General features: G+C 37.1%; 1 protein-coding gene across 5 annotated transcripts in view; it reads right to left on the reverse strand.

The window, feature by feature from the left end:
- Positions 1-18000, reverse strand: part of CCSER2 (coiled-coil serine-rich protein 2) — a 143431-nt gene that overhangs the window by 69554 nt on the left and 55877 nt on the right. For 2 of the 5 annotated variants that reach the window (XM_011985769.1, XM_011985788.1), the window contains exon 4: positions 11266-11428. The exons of 1 other annotated variant lie outside the window; for it this stretch is intronic. In XM_011985769.1, the coding sequence (XP_011841159.1) occupies positions 11266-11428 (163 nt within the window). Of the gene's footprint in view, positions 1-11265; positions 11429-11931; positions 11977-12108; positions 12322-18000 lie in introns of those variants that run through there. 2 more of the 5 variants (XM_011985807.1, XM_011985798.1) reach the window with 2 other exon arrangements.

Below are 18000 nucleotides of genomic sequence, written 5' to 3' on the forward strand. Positions count from 1 at the left end.
AAAATACAAAAAATTAGCCAAGCGTGGTGGCACGCGCCTGTAATCCTAGTTACTTGGGAGGCTAATGCAGGAGAATGCCTTGAACCCAGGAGGTGCAGGTTGCAGTGAGCCGAGATTGCACCACTACACTCCAGCCTGGGCGACAGAGCTAGACTCTGTCTCAAAAAAAAAAAAAAAAAAAAACTACTCTAAAATTTTTTACATTTCCCTTCAGTTTCATACAATAACATACATGCCAAATAAGGAAAAAAAAAGTAATGTGTTTCATGGGAGTAAAAAGCAAAATATTTTAACCAAAGTATTTTAACCAGAAGTCATAGTTACAGCAATATAAAATGGTTACTTTAATTCCAGTTGGTTCTTAAATTGTGACAAGAACCTTTTTTTTTTTTTTGAGATGGAGTCTCGCTCAGTCACCCAGGCTGGAGTGAAATGGTACGATCTTGGCTCATTGTAACCTCTGTCTCCAGCGTTCAAGCAATTCTCCTGCCTCAACCTCCCAAGTAGCTGGGATTAAAGGCACCTGCCATCATGCCTGGCTAATTTTTGTATTTTTGTAGAGATGGGGTTTCACCATGTTGACCAGGCTGGTCTTGAACTCCTGATCTCAGGTGATCCACCTGCTTTGGCCTGCCAAAGTGCTGGGATTACAGGTGTGAGCCACTATGCCCAGCCGAGAACTTCTAATATATGTGAAATCGCACTTGCTGTATCGCAAATACACACACACACACACACACACACACAGAGTAAACAGAGACAGGGGTTGCTCAGGCTGGTCTTGAACTTCTAGCAAAATTTCAATATATAAGACACTGAAAAAATATTATCTCCAATATAATGGCTATTTTAAAATGAAGATTAAAGTTAAATTCATAATGCATTAAATGTGCAAAAATTCCAATGCATTAAATTTCAACCATATTGGAAACATAGAAATATGGTTTCTACCAAATTTTCTAGCTTTTAACAAATATTCCCAAATCTCTGAATTCTCAAATATTCAGTATGAGGTAGAGTTTTACCAGATTATTTTTCTCTGAAACTACTTCTCATTAAGTACTTCAGGCCCGACTTTCTTTTAATCCAAGAAAAAGATTTTTAGAAATTTTCAAACTGTTGATCTTATGATGCCACAGACAGCCTGGATCCTATTTATTCTTCAACTTCTTCCCTCACCACAGCTGCCTCTCTCAGAGTGCCTTCTTAATTCCTACCTAATTACCTGAGATTCCCAAAGCATGCTACAATCTCACCTCCAAACCCACAGCCTCTGAGCAGTCTTTGCCAGTCTCTCCATTCTGCCCTCCACTGTGCGCACTTGATCTAGATAATTCCTCTTCATCTTAAATTAGCTGACACTACTTCAGAGAACATTTCCTTAAATCCCCTAAGGCAGGACTTGGTACTTCCATAGGTGGTTTTATAGAGACCTGTACTGTGTCCCATTATAGTATTTATTACAATATACTTTGTTTGCAATTCAGCCCAAATTATAAACTCCATGATGGAATGAACTGTGTACTCTTTTCCTTTGCATCTGAGTTTTTGGTTTTTTAGTGTTTTTTTTTTTTTTTTGTATTTTTGCACTGAATGCGTAAGAACCACGTATTTTAACCACTAGAATTTTTTTTAAAGCTTATATCTCCAAGATTCTAAAATTCTGTAGCTGTCACATGACAAAAGCACTGCTTTAGAATTATAATCTGAATAGTTAATAATAAAATTAAAAGGTACTTCTTATTTTGCCAAGTGAGAGAGAGAGATTAGAAAGGGAATATACTGAAGGAGACTGGTCTGCAGGCTACACCATGAGAATCAGGTATGGAATATGGACATACATTGACATAAATGTGATCCAAATGCATGGAATTAAAAAATTTAAAATGTTTTAAGGAAGAGTAAAGTAGTCTTGTTCACTGACACCAAGAACTGACATCTAGAAAAGCCACAATAGCCAGCTCTCACCTCAGATTTCAGTTTAAATCATATCTGACAGTAATTAGCTACTGAAAATATTTATTATCTTTGGGCCATAGTTTCTTTAACTCTCAATGTTCTCTACTGCTCACTGAACAAAGTTTATATGCCTTAGGTTCCATTTCAAACACCTCCACCATAAGATTCAAAATTAATCCTGTTATTTTTTCCTAGTACTGAAATGCTACTTTCTTCAGAAGCCCTTCCTGATCCCCCAACTAGATAAAACTATCATTTTATGATCCTTAATTTGTTTCACAGCATCAACTAAAGAAACCTATACACTTTTCAACTCCAATTGGATTGTAAGTCCTTTGAAAACAGAGCCATATCTTATTCATTTTAATATTATCTGCATAGATCATTTGAGTCCAAATTCAGCTGCTACTTACTAGCTACACAACACACAGGGCAAGTTACCAAATCCCTCTATGCTTCATTTCCTAAACTATAAAATGGGCATAATAACAATACTTGTCTCCTTAGGTTAGTATAAGACTTAAATGAGGTAATATATGTTAATATATGTGCTTGGACTAATACATAATATATAGTAAATATTAATAAAAATGACTTACTATCATATTATTATTAATAGTTTCCAACCTCTTTATCTTGAGACATTTCTTCAAATAGAAGTATCAAAAGAATACTACAATGAACAACAATATACCCTTCACCTATATTTACTAACTGTTAAAATACTGACACATTTGCTTTGCATCTATGTATTTGTTGCTAAACCATCTGACAATAAGTTAAAAGTGACATAAAATCCTACTGGGAGAAACAAATGAAGTTTTCTGGGGAAAAAATGAATATAACAGAGAAATCTTAGAGACAGAAAGAGGCAAAGATGGAACAGAAAACAAATATATAACAGGGATTATTTTCAGAAAATAAAAGGAGACTATGAAGATAGGAGGGAGCGGGAACACAGGACAGAAAGATAATGAAGATTTTAATCTCAGAATGTGAGATTTCAGATACTGAGAAGATGATGCAGTTTCCACATAAAAAAATAAATCTTAGAATGGGAGGTAAAATCACTTTCTAAGACTAAAGACACAAATCCAGGGGCAAATGTGTAAGAAGGGTGAGAAAAAATAAGAGATGAAGGGGGAATTACTGGCCATAATTCCCCACATTAAGTTTATACATTTGTACTTCTGTATAAATTTTAACATTCATGAATTTCTAACAGAAAACTCTGGTAGTGAAAGCAACACAAAGAGTGCAAAGTTGCTGTGGCATGAACACACTAGAATGCTAGTAGCCATGTGTTAATGAAGTGAGATCTTATGTGGCCAATCAGAGCCCAGACAGGCAGGTAAATATGAAGACATGAACCATTAGAGATATGGGCGCAGGCAAAAATGAGTCCAGTGGTTTCAAAGGCATGAGAAATGAAAGTTCACTGTCTCCAATATTATTTAACCTTGTTCTTTAAGTGTTGCCAATAAAATCAATAAGATATATAAAAAAAAGGTGTAAACTAGAGAAAAGAATCTTGAAGAGATAACCTTCTTTACCCACTTAAACTGAATTCACATACAGTTCCAGAACCTGATATTAAACCCACAAGCATAAAAATCATTGTTGCATAATTATTTACTGCAGTTTTAAAGGAATTTCTCTAAATTCTATGGCTACACCCATATACTTACAAATAACTTTATTCTTCCCACTCCCAACAGAACTTCTTGATTACTAAGATGTGTGATTTTGTGCTAATCTAAAAGTTCATGATTCATAGGTGAGACTAGCAAGTGCAGATGTTTGTATCTGTGTGTGTGTGTACGTGTGTGGGGTGGGGAGACTTTTCTTCTTCATTTCTTATGTAACCTGAGTCACAGTTTTGTTTTCATAAAATCATTAGTGTTTCATGACCATTAATAAAAACTTTATACTAAAAGTTAAATGTACAGATTTTTATGTTTGTGGTAATATTATAACACAATCCCAATCAAAATTTCAGCAAGTTATTTTAAGGATATTGGCAAGGTGATTCTAAATTTTTTATTAGAACAGGCAAAAGACCCAAAACATCCAAAACAATATTGAAGAAGAAGAAAGTCGAAGGACTAACACTACTCAACTTCAAGGCTTACTATACAAAGCTACAGTCATCAAAATGGCATGTGTGGTACTGGCAAAAGAACTGACATATCAACTGAATACAACAGACAGTTCAGAAATAGACCCACATATATATAGTCAATTGATCTTTGACAAAGGAGCAAAGACAGTTCAAAACAGAGTATAAAAGATAGTCTTTTCAACAAATGAGACTAGAACAACTGGACATCCACAAACAAAAAGAATGACATTAAATCTTTCACAAAAATTAAGTCAAAATGGATCAAAGACCTAAATGCAAAATGCAAAACTATAAAATTCCTATAATATGAAAAGGGAGAAAATCTAGGTGACCTTGGATTTGGCAATGAGTCTTTTGGATATAATATGAAAAGTACAACCCAAGAAAGAAAATACGGATGTTGGAAATGTTAAAACTTTTTGAAAATCTGTCCTGCAAAAAGTACTATCAAGAGAATAAGTCACAGACTGGAAGAAATCATTTGCAAAACATGTATCTGATAAAGGATTGGTATCCAAAATACACAAAGAACTCTTAAAACTCAACAAGAGAATAAATAACCCAATTTTAAAATGGGCAAAGAGCTAGAGGCCATTATTCTAAGCGAATTAATGCTGGACGAGAAAACCAAATACCACAAGTTCCCACTTATAAATGGGAGCTAAACATTGTACTCATAGACCTAACAATGGTAACATAGACACTGGGGACTACTAGACAGGGGAGGGAAAGAGGAGCAAGGGCTGAAAAATTGTTGGGTACTATGCTCACTACCTGGGTGATGGGATCATCTGTATCCCAAATCTCAGTACCACACAATATATCCATGTATATGTGACACAAACCTGCACATATAGCAACTGAATCTAAAGTCAAAGTTGAAATTATAAAAAAAAAAAAATGAGCAAAGATCTGAACAGACACATCACCAAAGACGATACACAGATGGCAAATAAGCATGTCAGAAAATGTTCAGTATCATTTATCATTAGGGAACTGCAAATTAAAACAACACTGAAATACCACTACATACCTAATAGTTAATGTTCAAAACACAGAACCAAATGCTGGTAAGGATATGGAGCAGCAACAGAAGCTCTCATTCACTGCTGGTGGAAACGCAAAAGGGTAAAGCAACTTTGGAAGACAGTTTGGCAGTTTCTTACCAAATTAAACATATGCTTCCCATATGACCCAGCAATAGTGCTCCTTGATATTTACCAAAATGAGGTGGAAAATGTACGCCCATGCAAAAATCTGTATATAAATGTTTATAGCAGTTGTATTAATAATTGTTAAAACTTAGAAGCAACCAAGATGTTTTTCAGTAAGTAAATGAATAAACAAACTGTAGTACAGCCATACAATGAAATATTATTCAGTAATGTTTTTTGAGACAGAGTCTCTCTCTCTGTTGTCCAAGCTGGAGAGTGAGGTGATCTCAGCTCACTGCAGCCTCAACCTCCTGGGTTCAAGTGATCCCCCCACCTCAGCCTCCCGAGTACATGGGACTATAGACACATGCCACCACACCCAGCTAATTTTTTTGATTTTTTTGTCAAGGCGAGGACTCAATATGTGCCCAGGCTTTTTCTGAACTCCTGAGCGCAGGCTATCCTCCAGCCTTGGCCTCTTAAAGTGCTGTGACTGCAGGCATGAGCCACTGCACCTAGCCAGTATTTTTGTTTTTTGTTTTTTCTTTTTAATGAGATATCAAGCCACAAAAATATGTAGAGGAACCTTACATGTATTCTGGTAAGTGAAAGAAGTCAATCTGAAAAGACTATCTACTATCTGATTACAGCTCTCTGACATTCTGGAAAAGGCAAGACTGTAGAAACAGCAAAAAGATCAGTATTTACCAGAAGTTCAGCAAAAGAAGGGAGGGATGAGTAAGTGGAGCACACAGAATCTGAAGGGTAGTGAAACTATTCTGTATGATACTGAAATGGTATGGCATTATACATTTGTCAAGGCCCACAGAATATACAAAACAGAGTGAACCCTAATATAAACTATGAATTTTAGTAAATAATAAAATATCAATATTGACTCATCAATTATAATACAATCATGCAAGATGTTAATCATAGGAGAAACTGTATCTAACGGAAGGTGAGAAAGCATATGAGAACTCTATTTTTGCTCAATTTTTCTGTAAACCCAAAGCTGCTCTAAAAATATAAAATCTATTAGTTTAAAAAAAAAGAACGAAAGAAAAATAAAGCATGACAAATGAAGAGAAACAATGCCAGAATGACAGAGATTTCTAAAACTCCATTCCTCCATTAAAGCACTAAGAACACTGGCAAATTTATCAAAATCAACTTTTTCAGAACTCTAGAAGTCAGCCAAATGCTTACAACTAAGGAGCATTTAATCAATAAAAACTGCTGAATCTCAGAGAAACAGCAAGCTCTGTGGCATTTTAATTTATCCAATAGCCACACCCATCTCCCTACCTTTGCGGTAGCTTGAGAATCAAAAGCATTCCAACAAGCATGGCAGCTGTGAAATCCAGCAATCACTAGAGATTGGGGGACAAAATGGGTTTAGAACTCTCCAAAAAGCACCACTTCCAAAGAACTGCTATGATCTGATCTCTCTGGCAGCTCCCTAGAAAAAGCCATTCTCAGGAGTTGGTTTGAGCTGATTCAAAGCTTGTTCATTAATTCCCTTATCCCTAGTGCACTGCTTAAAATCTCAGCTGCCTGAAATGGCAATATCAATTGGGACAAACAAGAAGCTGACCAAAAATCATAAAAGGAAAACCTGAGGAAAGAAACGTCCACAAGAGGCTTTGAAATGCTCCAATATAGTCCTGGGAATAGAGAAGAACATATACATGTATAGGCTGTAGATGTACATGCCAAGGAAATACCAGAGAATTCCCTAATCTTCCACCTTTGGCTGACTTTGAAACTGAACAAGCAGGAAGTGAAGGCCAAGGCAGAGCTGCAAACTACTTCCGGGGACTTCAGGTGTGCCTAAGTTGCAAACTACTTACAGGAGTTGTAGGTGTGCCTAAACAAACACACAGAGCGCCCTGATGGAGGGTGGGAGACTTATTAGTACCAGGCATTCAATGAAATCTCCTTCCAACCATTAGCTGACCACTAATCAAACCAAGCAAAGACTTCAAATATTTTTTTAAAATACAGACTTTTTACAGAATCTGTCTAGAAAAGTCAGTAAACAACCACAAAAAAACAACAACAAATTCTGGCCAGGGAGAAATCTGATTTAAGTAGTTTTCACATTATTTGTATTGATTTTTTCAAATTTTTTGTGACAAGCAAGGAATGATGCTCATACATTCCCTTAGTTAAGTGGTCACAGTGAAGTGAGGAGGGGCAGAAAGAATGTAACTAATGACCAAACATGTCCCAAATTTGATGAAAAACTTTAATCTGCATATCTAGGAGGCTCAACAAACTACAGATATGATAAACTAAAAGAGGGGTATATTACAATTTAACTGTTGAAAGCCAAAGAAAAAGTGAAAATCCTTAATGCAGAAAAAAAAGCCGGTGGGGGTCGGGGGGACTCATCACGTGGAAGACATGCTCAATAACATTAACAGCTGATTTCTCATCAGAAAGCATGGGGGTTGAAATATTACAAGGAACACTGCCAACCAAGAAGTCTACATTTGGCAAAACTATCCTTCAAAATAAAAGAGAAATTAAGATACTCCCAGATAAACAAAAACAGAGAATTTACTGCTAACACACCTTCCCTACAAGATACAGTAAAGTTAGAGACTTTAACAACTCACTTTCAATAATGGACAGAACAATTAGAGATATATGAGAAAGTAGAAGATTTAAACAACATTATAAACCAACAAGACCAAAAAGACATCTACAGAATATCTATAAAAATTAAATTAGCAATAAAAAAAAATTGCCACAAAGAAAAGCCCAGGCCCAAATAACTTCACTGGTCAATACTACAAAACATTCAAAGAAGAATTCACAGAAACCCTTCACAAACTCTTCCCAAAAGTAGAAGTGAAAGGAATACTTCCCAATTCAATCTGTGTGGTCCTGATATCAAAACAAGACAAGGATATCTCAAGAAGAAAAACAAAACTATAGACCAATATTTTTTAAGAATACATATACACACACAAAAAAAAAATCTTCAACAAAATACTAGCAAACTGAGTCACACAACATACCAACATACCAGCACAACACACAACATACCAAAGAATTATATACCATGACCAAGTAGACTTTTGCCAAGAAATGCAAGGTTGGTTCAATATCTGAAAAAGTCAGTGTATTACTCCACATTAGTAGAACGAAAGCGGAAAAAAAAGATTATCTCTATAGACACAGAAAAAGTAACTGACAAAATCCAATACCCTTTCATAATAAAAACACTCAACTATCCATGAATGCAAGGGAACTTCAAACTGATAGAAAGTCTCTTTTAAAATCCACAGCTAACATCACATTAACAGTAAAATATTTAAAATATTTATTTTCCCTCTAATATCAGAAACAAGACACACCTATTGGCTTTCACCACTTCTACTCAACAGAGGTTGTAGCCATAGCAATTATGCAAAAGATAAAAAGAAATTCATCCAAAATGGAAAGGAAAAGGTAAAAACTATTTGCAGATAACATATCTTGTTCACAGAAAATCCCACAGCTGGGGTCCCCAAACCCCTAGCCAGGGACCAGTACCAGTCTGCAGTCTGTTAAGAACTAGGCCGCACAGCAGGAGGTGAGCAGAGGGCAGGCATGCAAGCATTACTGCTTATCTGACAGGAGCTCCACCTCTTGTCATATCAGTGGCAGCATTAGATTCTCATGGGAGCACGAACCCTCTTGTGAGCTGCGCATGCAAGGGATCTAGGTTGAACACGCTTTATGAGAATCTAACTAATGCCTGCTGATTTGAGGCGGAAGAGTTTCATCCCAATCCCAAAACCATCCCCCAACCTCCCACCTGTGGCCTGTGGAAAATCTGTCTTCCAGGAGACTGGTCCTTGGTGCCAAAAAGGTTGGAGACCACTGTCTACAGGACTAAGCAAACAGAGGGTTAAATGACTTGTACATGAACACTGCAGCCACTCAGGACTGCAGTAAGGCTTATAACAAAGAGGGAAAGTGGGCCAAGGGCCAAGCCTTTTTGTAAGCTCCAGGTAGGAACCAGTGAAGAGGAGTTTCACTGAAGAGGGTGACTGGAAAATAAGAATCTTTGGTGTAAAAATGTTCCTGGGGAAGTAGTACATTTGGGAAAGAGCTAGGTTTCAGTTATGATTAGAAGAATGTAGGTGAAGAGATGAAGAATGTGAGTTTGCTAGGATATAAGAGAATTCTAGATAGCATATCAAAAGGTGTAGAAAAAAAGGAGGTCTAGGCGGAAAAGAAAAGAGGAAGATTAGACCAGATAAAAAGACAGAGGAGTATTACGATGAGAACATGAGTGGATGTATTAGTTCTCAACCACCAGTCTTCCAATACCCCTGAGTAAAGGATAAGGCATGATCCTATAACTAATGACAATAATAATGGGAGTTAAGGGACAGAAGAAAGCGAAGCAATACTCAGGAAGTTTTAGAATGGAAAAAGGTCTTTTGCACATGCAATATTGAAAAGGCCCTGGGGCTAGTACACCCAAACCTTTCTAATATCAAGGCACAGAGAGAGATTAATAGTTTTAAGTTATGCTGGGGTAAGGCTCATCTTGGAGGAGGTTTCTTTCTGTACCACCCATCCCATAACTTGCCCAGGTGGATCTGGGTGTCTCAAACCCAGCACCAACACCCCAAAGATTGAGAGTTTCAATGAACTGATCAATCTATATCCATTCACAACAAACCAGTATACCTCAGCCCAATTGTTGGGAAGTTCTGTGCTAAGTCAGTCAAATTAGCAACCCCTAAGAAAGCTGTACATTTTTCTCTCCTCAGTAAGAACCACTTGTGTGCATGATCCACACCATAGTCCCTTAAAATTAACTAAGTATAAGGGATTTGTGATCACATGTTTTGGAAAATGGCTACATATTATATCTTTTACCACCTTTTGCAAAATCACAGTACTATATTTATACATAAAAGCACAATGGAGTCCGCCATTTAAAAAATATTTATAATCTATTCATTCTCATACTCATTTGACCGGGGACCCTCTCTTTTTCTACAACTGTTGACATCCAAGGAACAGTTGTTTGAAAATGTTGCTTAACTTTTCTGACAAGTTAATTCAGGAAAAAAACACACCCTTTATCTTATGCATACTGTGTATGTTGTAATAAATCGAATTTTATTCTTTGCTTTCACTGCAAAGAATCTTAGAATCAATGTTTTCCCTCACTTTAGGAACTATACAACACCATGTTTTTCTTCCATTATTTCTTTAAACCAGTTGAACTATTTGTATTGTAAATGTGCTCCAAAATGACCTGAAATCCCTGTGGAATGAGATAAGAAAGTGAAAAGGAAAAACTAATAACTTCCATAGAGTGCCTACTGTAAACTAGACACTACTCTAGGCACTTTTACCCCTGATTCTCAAACACTGAGAGAAAGATATTATTAATTATGTTTTAAAGATAGTAAAGTGGAGATGGTTTAAATAAATTATCTAAGCTTGCAAAGCTAATCTGTGCCAGGTCAGGTTTTGATCCCAGGTTTCAGTGACTACGGAGCCTCATTACAAAATAAGATCTGATCAATTTAAAGACTATCCTCTACTTTGAAAAAGAAAAGACTAAACAGTACCTTCAGCACTAAACAGTACCTTCCTCTGTTTTTAATGGTACTTGTGGAATTTTTAAATTTTAACTTATTACATGAGCAAAAGACGACCAATCACTTGGCACTAATTTTAAATATTATTTGGAAAAACTATAAATTTAACAAAATTAACATTTCATCATTTCCAAATGAGAGCTAGAAAATCATACCATAACTTGAAGTCCAAAAAGCAGATATACATAAAGTATTTATATTTATGATAAAACTAAGGAAAAAACATTTGGGTCAAAAAGAACAAATTAGACATATTATTCCAATTAGTACCACATAAAACTTGAGTGCTTTTTGGTGCCTCTAAAAACAAACCAGACAAAAACAGATTTTTTGAGGGTTGTGGAAAAGGGAGAATTATAATTCAAAATCAGAAGACAGCAAATAAAATCTAAGTTAGAACAGTACTTACCTGCTCAAGTCACTTTTTCCATGGTGATGATAGTGGTCAGGGTGGCTGAGATGGTAATGCTCCTGTCCACTCCACCTCTGGGGTGGCCTTTTCCAAAAACCTTCCTGAGGCTGCCGAACATTTCTGTCTGGTCGGTCAAAGCGGTTCATATTGTCACACTCCACTAGACAGATTCAAAAGAAAAAGACTATAAACATGTACATACTCCATAAAAGTTAACTCTTATAGCTTGATAATTAAATGTTGCTGAAAATAAAAAAATAATATTCTAAAAATACCAGCCATTTATGTTAATCACAATATCAAGATTTCTAAAAGCATAACCAGTTCTTCTGGTGAAAACTGAACTTAATATCATTCAAAATGAAGTAAATTGTAAAACTTTTATATCACAGTCATGTAAACAATTAACTGCCACACTGTTTTAAAACAGGCAAATTATTCTGGAAATCAACATTATACATCTAAACACTCATAATCAGTTTTAGGTGGTTTTTATCACTGTCACAAGTTGGCTCTGATTTCAGAATGAAAATGACAGGAAACAGTAGATTTTTAAGAGAATTCATTCCTATAAATGACTGCTACAATTAATTTTCATTGATTTCCAGAAGCACAAATTAACTTTTCATCACAAACAAATCACACTTTTAAAATTAAGCTCACATTTTCAGAAAGAAAGACGCTTCAATCTGCCTGCAATAGGAGCTTGTTCTAAAGTCTAAAATGCCACTGAAAACAAAGCCAGTACTTTGCAGCAACAAACAGTACACTCCCTTAAATCCAAATACCACAAAAACACGAAAAGAATCTCTTTGAAACACCCCAAGCTTCTTCACTTACCCAAATACTTTTTCCTCACATATCTGAGCACTCACTAAGAGAGTTACTTTGCACAAGGGAGACATTGTGTTACCGACTGCCTACTCAGACATAGTTGCACCCAAGGCACTGCTGAACAGGCCTTCCTTCCTGCTCAACTCCCAGCCCTCCCTGTGGGAAGCAAGCCCAGTTTGCCCTGTGACTCCATCTTCACTCAGTGCTTACATAGCTACTGACTTAGGACGGTTACTAAAAATACTGCTAAACACTAACCCAAGCCACAGAACAGGAAAGGTTTCTCTAGTCTGAGAACTACTACATGAGAAAGTTCAAGTCCTGCATGTTCAGAATTCCTTGTAATAAAAAGCTATAAAAATCAACATAATCCCCATTTAAAAAAACAAAAACAAAAACAAAACCTCGCTTATTTAAATTACTGTTTCAATGAACCAAAAACTTGAATTTGAAACATGACGAGTGTTTCATTACAGTATACTGGATAAAAACAAACTTCGGCATTCCAAAAAAGGATATTGTAGTTTGAAAAGTACAGATGTTCAGTTCTCATATATACTGAATTCATTTTAATGTATTTCTTCGAAATGTGTAACAATTTACACACATTTTTTAAAGGACACTGAAATTTTGTTTATATTCACTAGAATCACCTTAAGAAGAAATATACATTCAATAATGTGAAAAAAAATTTTTTTCATGTTTTAAAAGAAACCTTACATTTGAACTTATTTCAATTTGTTGTCATCTTACAGGAATAAACCAAGTTGTTGTTTTTTTTTTTTAAGTTCACTTATAGAAAACTTCACAAATAAAGGCATGGTGACCATTATGTACAAAAATGTCAGAAGTAGAAAATAAGATAGCAAAAGAAAATTTAAAATAATCATCTCGAGAAGGTTTTACTTTTTGTTTGATGAGACAGGGTCTCAATCTGTCACCCAGGCTAAAGTATAGTGGTGCAATCATAGCTCACTGTAACCCCAAACTCCTGAGCTCAAGTGATCCTTCCGCCTCAACCTCCAGACCAGCTAGGACTACAGGCATGAGAGGCCATGCACAGTCTTTTTTTTTTTAAGAGATGGGGTCTTGCTATACTGCCCAGGCTGGTCTCAAAATCCTGGCCTCAAGGGATTCTTCCACCTCACCTTCCCAAAGTGCTGGGCTTACCGGCCTGAATCACCATGCCCAGGCTTCAAGATTTAAAATTGCTTTTAGCTTAGTGCCTTTCGCAACATCATATATAAATTCGTATTTGTATTATATTCATAGATTCAGTCAAGACCCAGTTAAGTATTTCTACATGGTATTAAAATGTTTCTTTAGTTTAAGTAACTCTATATAATGAAGGGATAATCTACATTTAACTGTTCCGAATTCATATTTTTCCTCAATTTAGGCAAGAGAAATTCCACTCACTCCCAAAGCAAGAAACATTGTCAAAAAAACAACTTGATAGGTTATTCGAATGGTATCAATACTGTCCACACAGAGGACGAAGCAAGCAAATCGCGTGAATAGGCCAGGAGATGGGTTAAATATTGTGAGCAATTACAATGTAGAAACTGATGTGGTGCTTTCGTATTTAATAAAAGTTGTAGGTTCCACATATAGACTCCAAATTGAGGAATCTTTATTGAAACTTGAACTCAAACATGGGCATAATGGCAAGTAAGCACTGGAAGCAAACATTTGCCATAACCACAAAAGACTAACGTTCAAACTGAGACAAAGTGGGCTTAAACTCTAGAGAAATGACTGCTCCAAGATTCTGCAGAAAGTATCATGTTTAACTTCTCAAGGCATCCATCAATCACGTGCTATATATTTTAAAATGCTGCTAAAAAGATAATGTGGAACAACACTGCTGGTAGTTTCTTAGAAAAGATTAAAGATTTTGAGATGAAGTCTAGCTCTGTCACTCAAGCTGGAGTGCAGTGGCATGATCTTGCCTCACTGCGGCCTCCACCTCCCAGGTTCAAGCTATTCTCCTGCCTCAGCCTCCCGAGTAACTGAGATTACAGGCACGCATCACCAAGCCTGTCTAATTTTTTCTATTTTTAGTAGAGAAAGGGTTTCACCGTGCTGGCCAGGCTGGTCTTGAACTCCTGACCTCAAGTGATCCACATGCCTTGCCCTCCCAAGTGCTGGGATTACATGCGTGAGCCACCACCCCTGACGCAGAGACTGATAAATTTAAATTTAAAACAGGACAGGTAAGATTAAGAAAGAAAATGAATCCCTCTGAATGTGTGTAATACCATAAGGAATGATGGTGGCTTGTGGCAAACTAAAGAAAAAACTGGTGAACCTGAAGGCATCCCAGTTCAAAAATTCAATGTGCTGATCACAACCAGATGCAGATGCAGGCGAGACTGGGCCCTAACTATGAGTTGAGAACCCCTGCTAGAGAAAAATACAGGCCTTCTGAAGGAAGTCTTTAGCATGAGATAAGAAACAAAGAAGAAAAAAGTGTGATTAGCAAAGTACTCTGAGGGGGAAGTCAAGCACCAAATTTTCTGTTTTACCCTTAAGCTCAAAAATAAATTTCTCTAAATATTAAAGGACAACCTGACAAGTGTTTCATTGATACAGGCACTAAAATATCAACCTTAGACCCCACAACTGTTAGCTTACACTCAGGGTCACCAAAACACTCACGTGTGGATTTCTCCATTGGGGATCGGAACATGATACTACAAAGTGTGGCACTTTGGCAAGATGAGTACTTTGAACTAAGGGAAACTGGAAATGCCTCAGAGGCAAGGTCTTTCTGATCTTCCTATCCTCTTGTTTCCTGCCCTTCTTCCTTCTCCAAAGTGAGTTACAGAAACCAGAATTCCTCTCCCCAAGGCAGGTCACAGAAACTAAAAATCCTCTCCCTCAAAGGAAGCCCTAAAACCTAGAAAGATCACTCACTCTCTTTTCCTTTCTTCCTTGAAGACCCTCATTCCAGAGGGGTTCTGCACCATATGTGGGAGGCAGGAATACTACAGAGAATCCAAGAAGAATCTGAACAGACAGTCCTTGCTGGGTCACCCTCCCTGCCCTCAGTCTATCACCATTAGATCATAACCTTTTGTCCAATCACATTTCTATACAGCTGTCCATTCTTTATCAAGCCTAAGCATAAAATCAGAGTTTTCCCTGGGTCTTTGGGTCTTCATTTCTGAAGAATCCCATGTCATGTACAATTTTGATTAAATAAATGTGTTACACTTTTTTGTTAACTTGTCTTTTGTTATAGGTATGTCAGCCATGACCCTTATGATGGTTGAGAAAAAGTATCGTATTTTTCTGCCCCTACATTCTCTGACATGGTATGGCTCTGTGTCCCCACCCATATCTCACCTTGAATTGCAATAATCCCCATGTGTCAAGGGCAGGACCAGGTGGAAATAACTGAATCATGGGGGCAGTTTCCTCCATGATGTTCTTGTGATAGTGAGTTCTCATGAGGTCTCATTGTTTTATAAGGGGCTTTTCCCCCTTTGCTCAGCACTTCTCTCTCCTGCTGTCATGTGAAGAAGGACGTGTTTGCTCCCCCTTCCACCATGACTGTAAGTTTCCTGCGGCCTCCCCAGCCATGTAAAACTGTAAGTCAACTAAACCTCTTTCCTGTATAAATTACCCAGTCTTGGGCAGTTCTTTATGGCAGCATGAGAATGGATTAATACAATCTCCAAAAACTTTCCTCCAATAACAGTCTCCAAATCCTAGCCCACAAATGTCCAGAAAACATTTGACCAACATTCTCTCCTTCTTTGTGTGACTACATATATCACTTAATAGGGAAAGATTAACTGCACAAATGCATTCACCAGAAAAAAGAGTCTCCTCATGGCTTCTTCCATGAAATGACAATTTAACAACTGTCATTCATAATGAGGTCACAGCAAACTTGTATCCAAATTAAAGATTTCAGTGAGGTGCCACTCTTCTGTGGGCCAAAACTCCACTGGTACTGGTAGAATTAGGGGCACTGAAACCATTCGTTATGGTTCACAGTCAGCAATCTAACTTTTTTTTTTGAGATGGAGTCTCGTTCTGTCACCCAAGCTGGAGTACAGTGGCACGATCTCAGCTCACTGCAATCTCTGCCTCCCAGGTTTAAGCGATTCTCCTGCCTCAGTCTCCCAAGTAGCTGGGACTACAGGCGTGTGCCTCCACGCTCAGCTAATTTTTTTCTATTTTTAGTAGAGATTGGGTTTCACCATGTTAGCCAGGATGGTCTCAATCTCCTGACCTCGTGATCTGCCCGCCTCAGCCTCCCAAAGAGCTGGGATTACAGGCGTGAGCCACCATGCCTAGCCCCAGTCTAAATGTTTATCAAACCTGCATAATATAATCAACAACCAGAACCTATAAAGAACTAAAACGTGTAGTGGAAAGCATATTATAAGACTCCCTAAACCTCTACCAGTCCCTGTAACATTCTCATCTTCCCAGCCAAAAAACTGTAATGAGTGTGTATAGTCATTCGGGACTTAAGAGTCATAAAAACAATAATTTCCCACTTTCCTATAGTACCAAACCTAGATATTATTTTATCTTTGGTGCCTCAGGAGGCTACATATTTTAGATCCATGTTCTTACATGCTTTCTTTAATGTTCCTTTACTCGAAATAGCCAATAGTTGTTTGCCTTCTTCTAGAAAAATCTAAAGTACTGTTTACGTGGGATGTGTTTCCAAGAGTTCCCTCCTACTTTTCACAAGTCCCCAATCAAGACCTCAAAGACTAAATTTCCCTGTGATTGTACTTTTATCTAATATTTGGGTAACTTTCTGTTGTCTGCTAAAGATAAGGCAGGCTCTAAGATGCTTTCTCTCTACTTCCACTCAGAAAGGGCATAAAGTTTCCAAGAGAAGTTGTTATAATTCTGTCAAAGTAAAATGCATTACCTAGCATGTGATTTATTCCGAGGAAGTAAATCCCTCACTCCTCACTACCAGCCCTAAAAATTACCATTAAATTTCCCAGATCATCAAGTCTCATTATTCTTCCCCTATAACTTTCCAATGGTTTACGTTTTTCCTCTGTGTTCTACAATATTTTTCTACTTGATCTTTCAAGTCACTAATTTGGATTCAATAGCAGTGATGCTTTCTGTCATTTACTGAATAAACTGTTCTGTTGGGAAATCTTGTCTTTTAACTCCAGAAAAAAATTGTGCTGCAATTCAATCTAAGTGATTATCTCCTTGGACTACTCTAATCCCCAGGGTTCTGTCATTTTCCTTGTTCTTCCTCAGTGTTACCTGTGATTTTTTTTCTTTTTCAGCACTAGAACTCAGCTGTTTGCCAGAGCATACTAAGCGACAGCAGAACCACAAAAAGGTGTAACAATCTCTATCACTGTGAGAGAGTAGTGGATATTGTCCTCACCTTCTCATTCTCTCCTTACAGAATTATACGTGCAATGTCCTCTATCATGTGCAGAGCCTTCATTATGAAGAATACACTTCCCAGTCCCAAAGGTGCTAGGTTTGGCCATGTCACCTGCTTTGGCCAAAAGAATGTGCTTAGAAATAAGTGTCTTCTGTAAATGAAAGTGGTTGTCAGGTTAGCTCCAGGGGTCTGGGTGTTTTTCTTTTTTATTTTATTTCATTTATTTTTATTTTATTTTATTTTATTTTTTGAGGAGGGAGGTGATTTTATTTTAATTTTATGGGCTCCTTTCTCCCTTTTTTTGGTGATCTAATTGCATTGGTTAAAAGCAGCTAAGCAGTTCTTTAGAATACGCTTTCTAACCAAATCTAACCTTATTTAGACAATGCAGATGGACAAGCTTGGATTGTTTGAACTAAAATGGGAACACTAAACAACTATCAAACCCTCACTAATAACACTGTGACTTTGCTGTCAAGTGTAGATTCCCCACTTCAAAAAATCTTGTG

This window comes from Mandrillus leucophaeus, unplaced genomic scaffold (genome assembly GCF_000951045.1).
Source record: "Mandrillus leucophaeus isolate KB7577 unplaced genomic scaffold, Mleu.le_1.0 Scaffold1075, whole genome shotgun sequence".
In the NCBI taxonomy this organism is placed as follows: Eukaryota; Metazoa; Chordata; class Mammalia; order Primates; family Cercopithecidae; genus Mandrillus; species Mandrillus leucophaeus.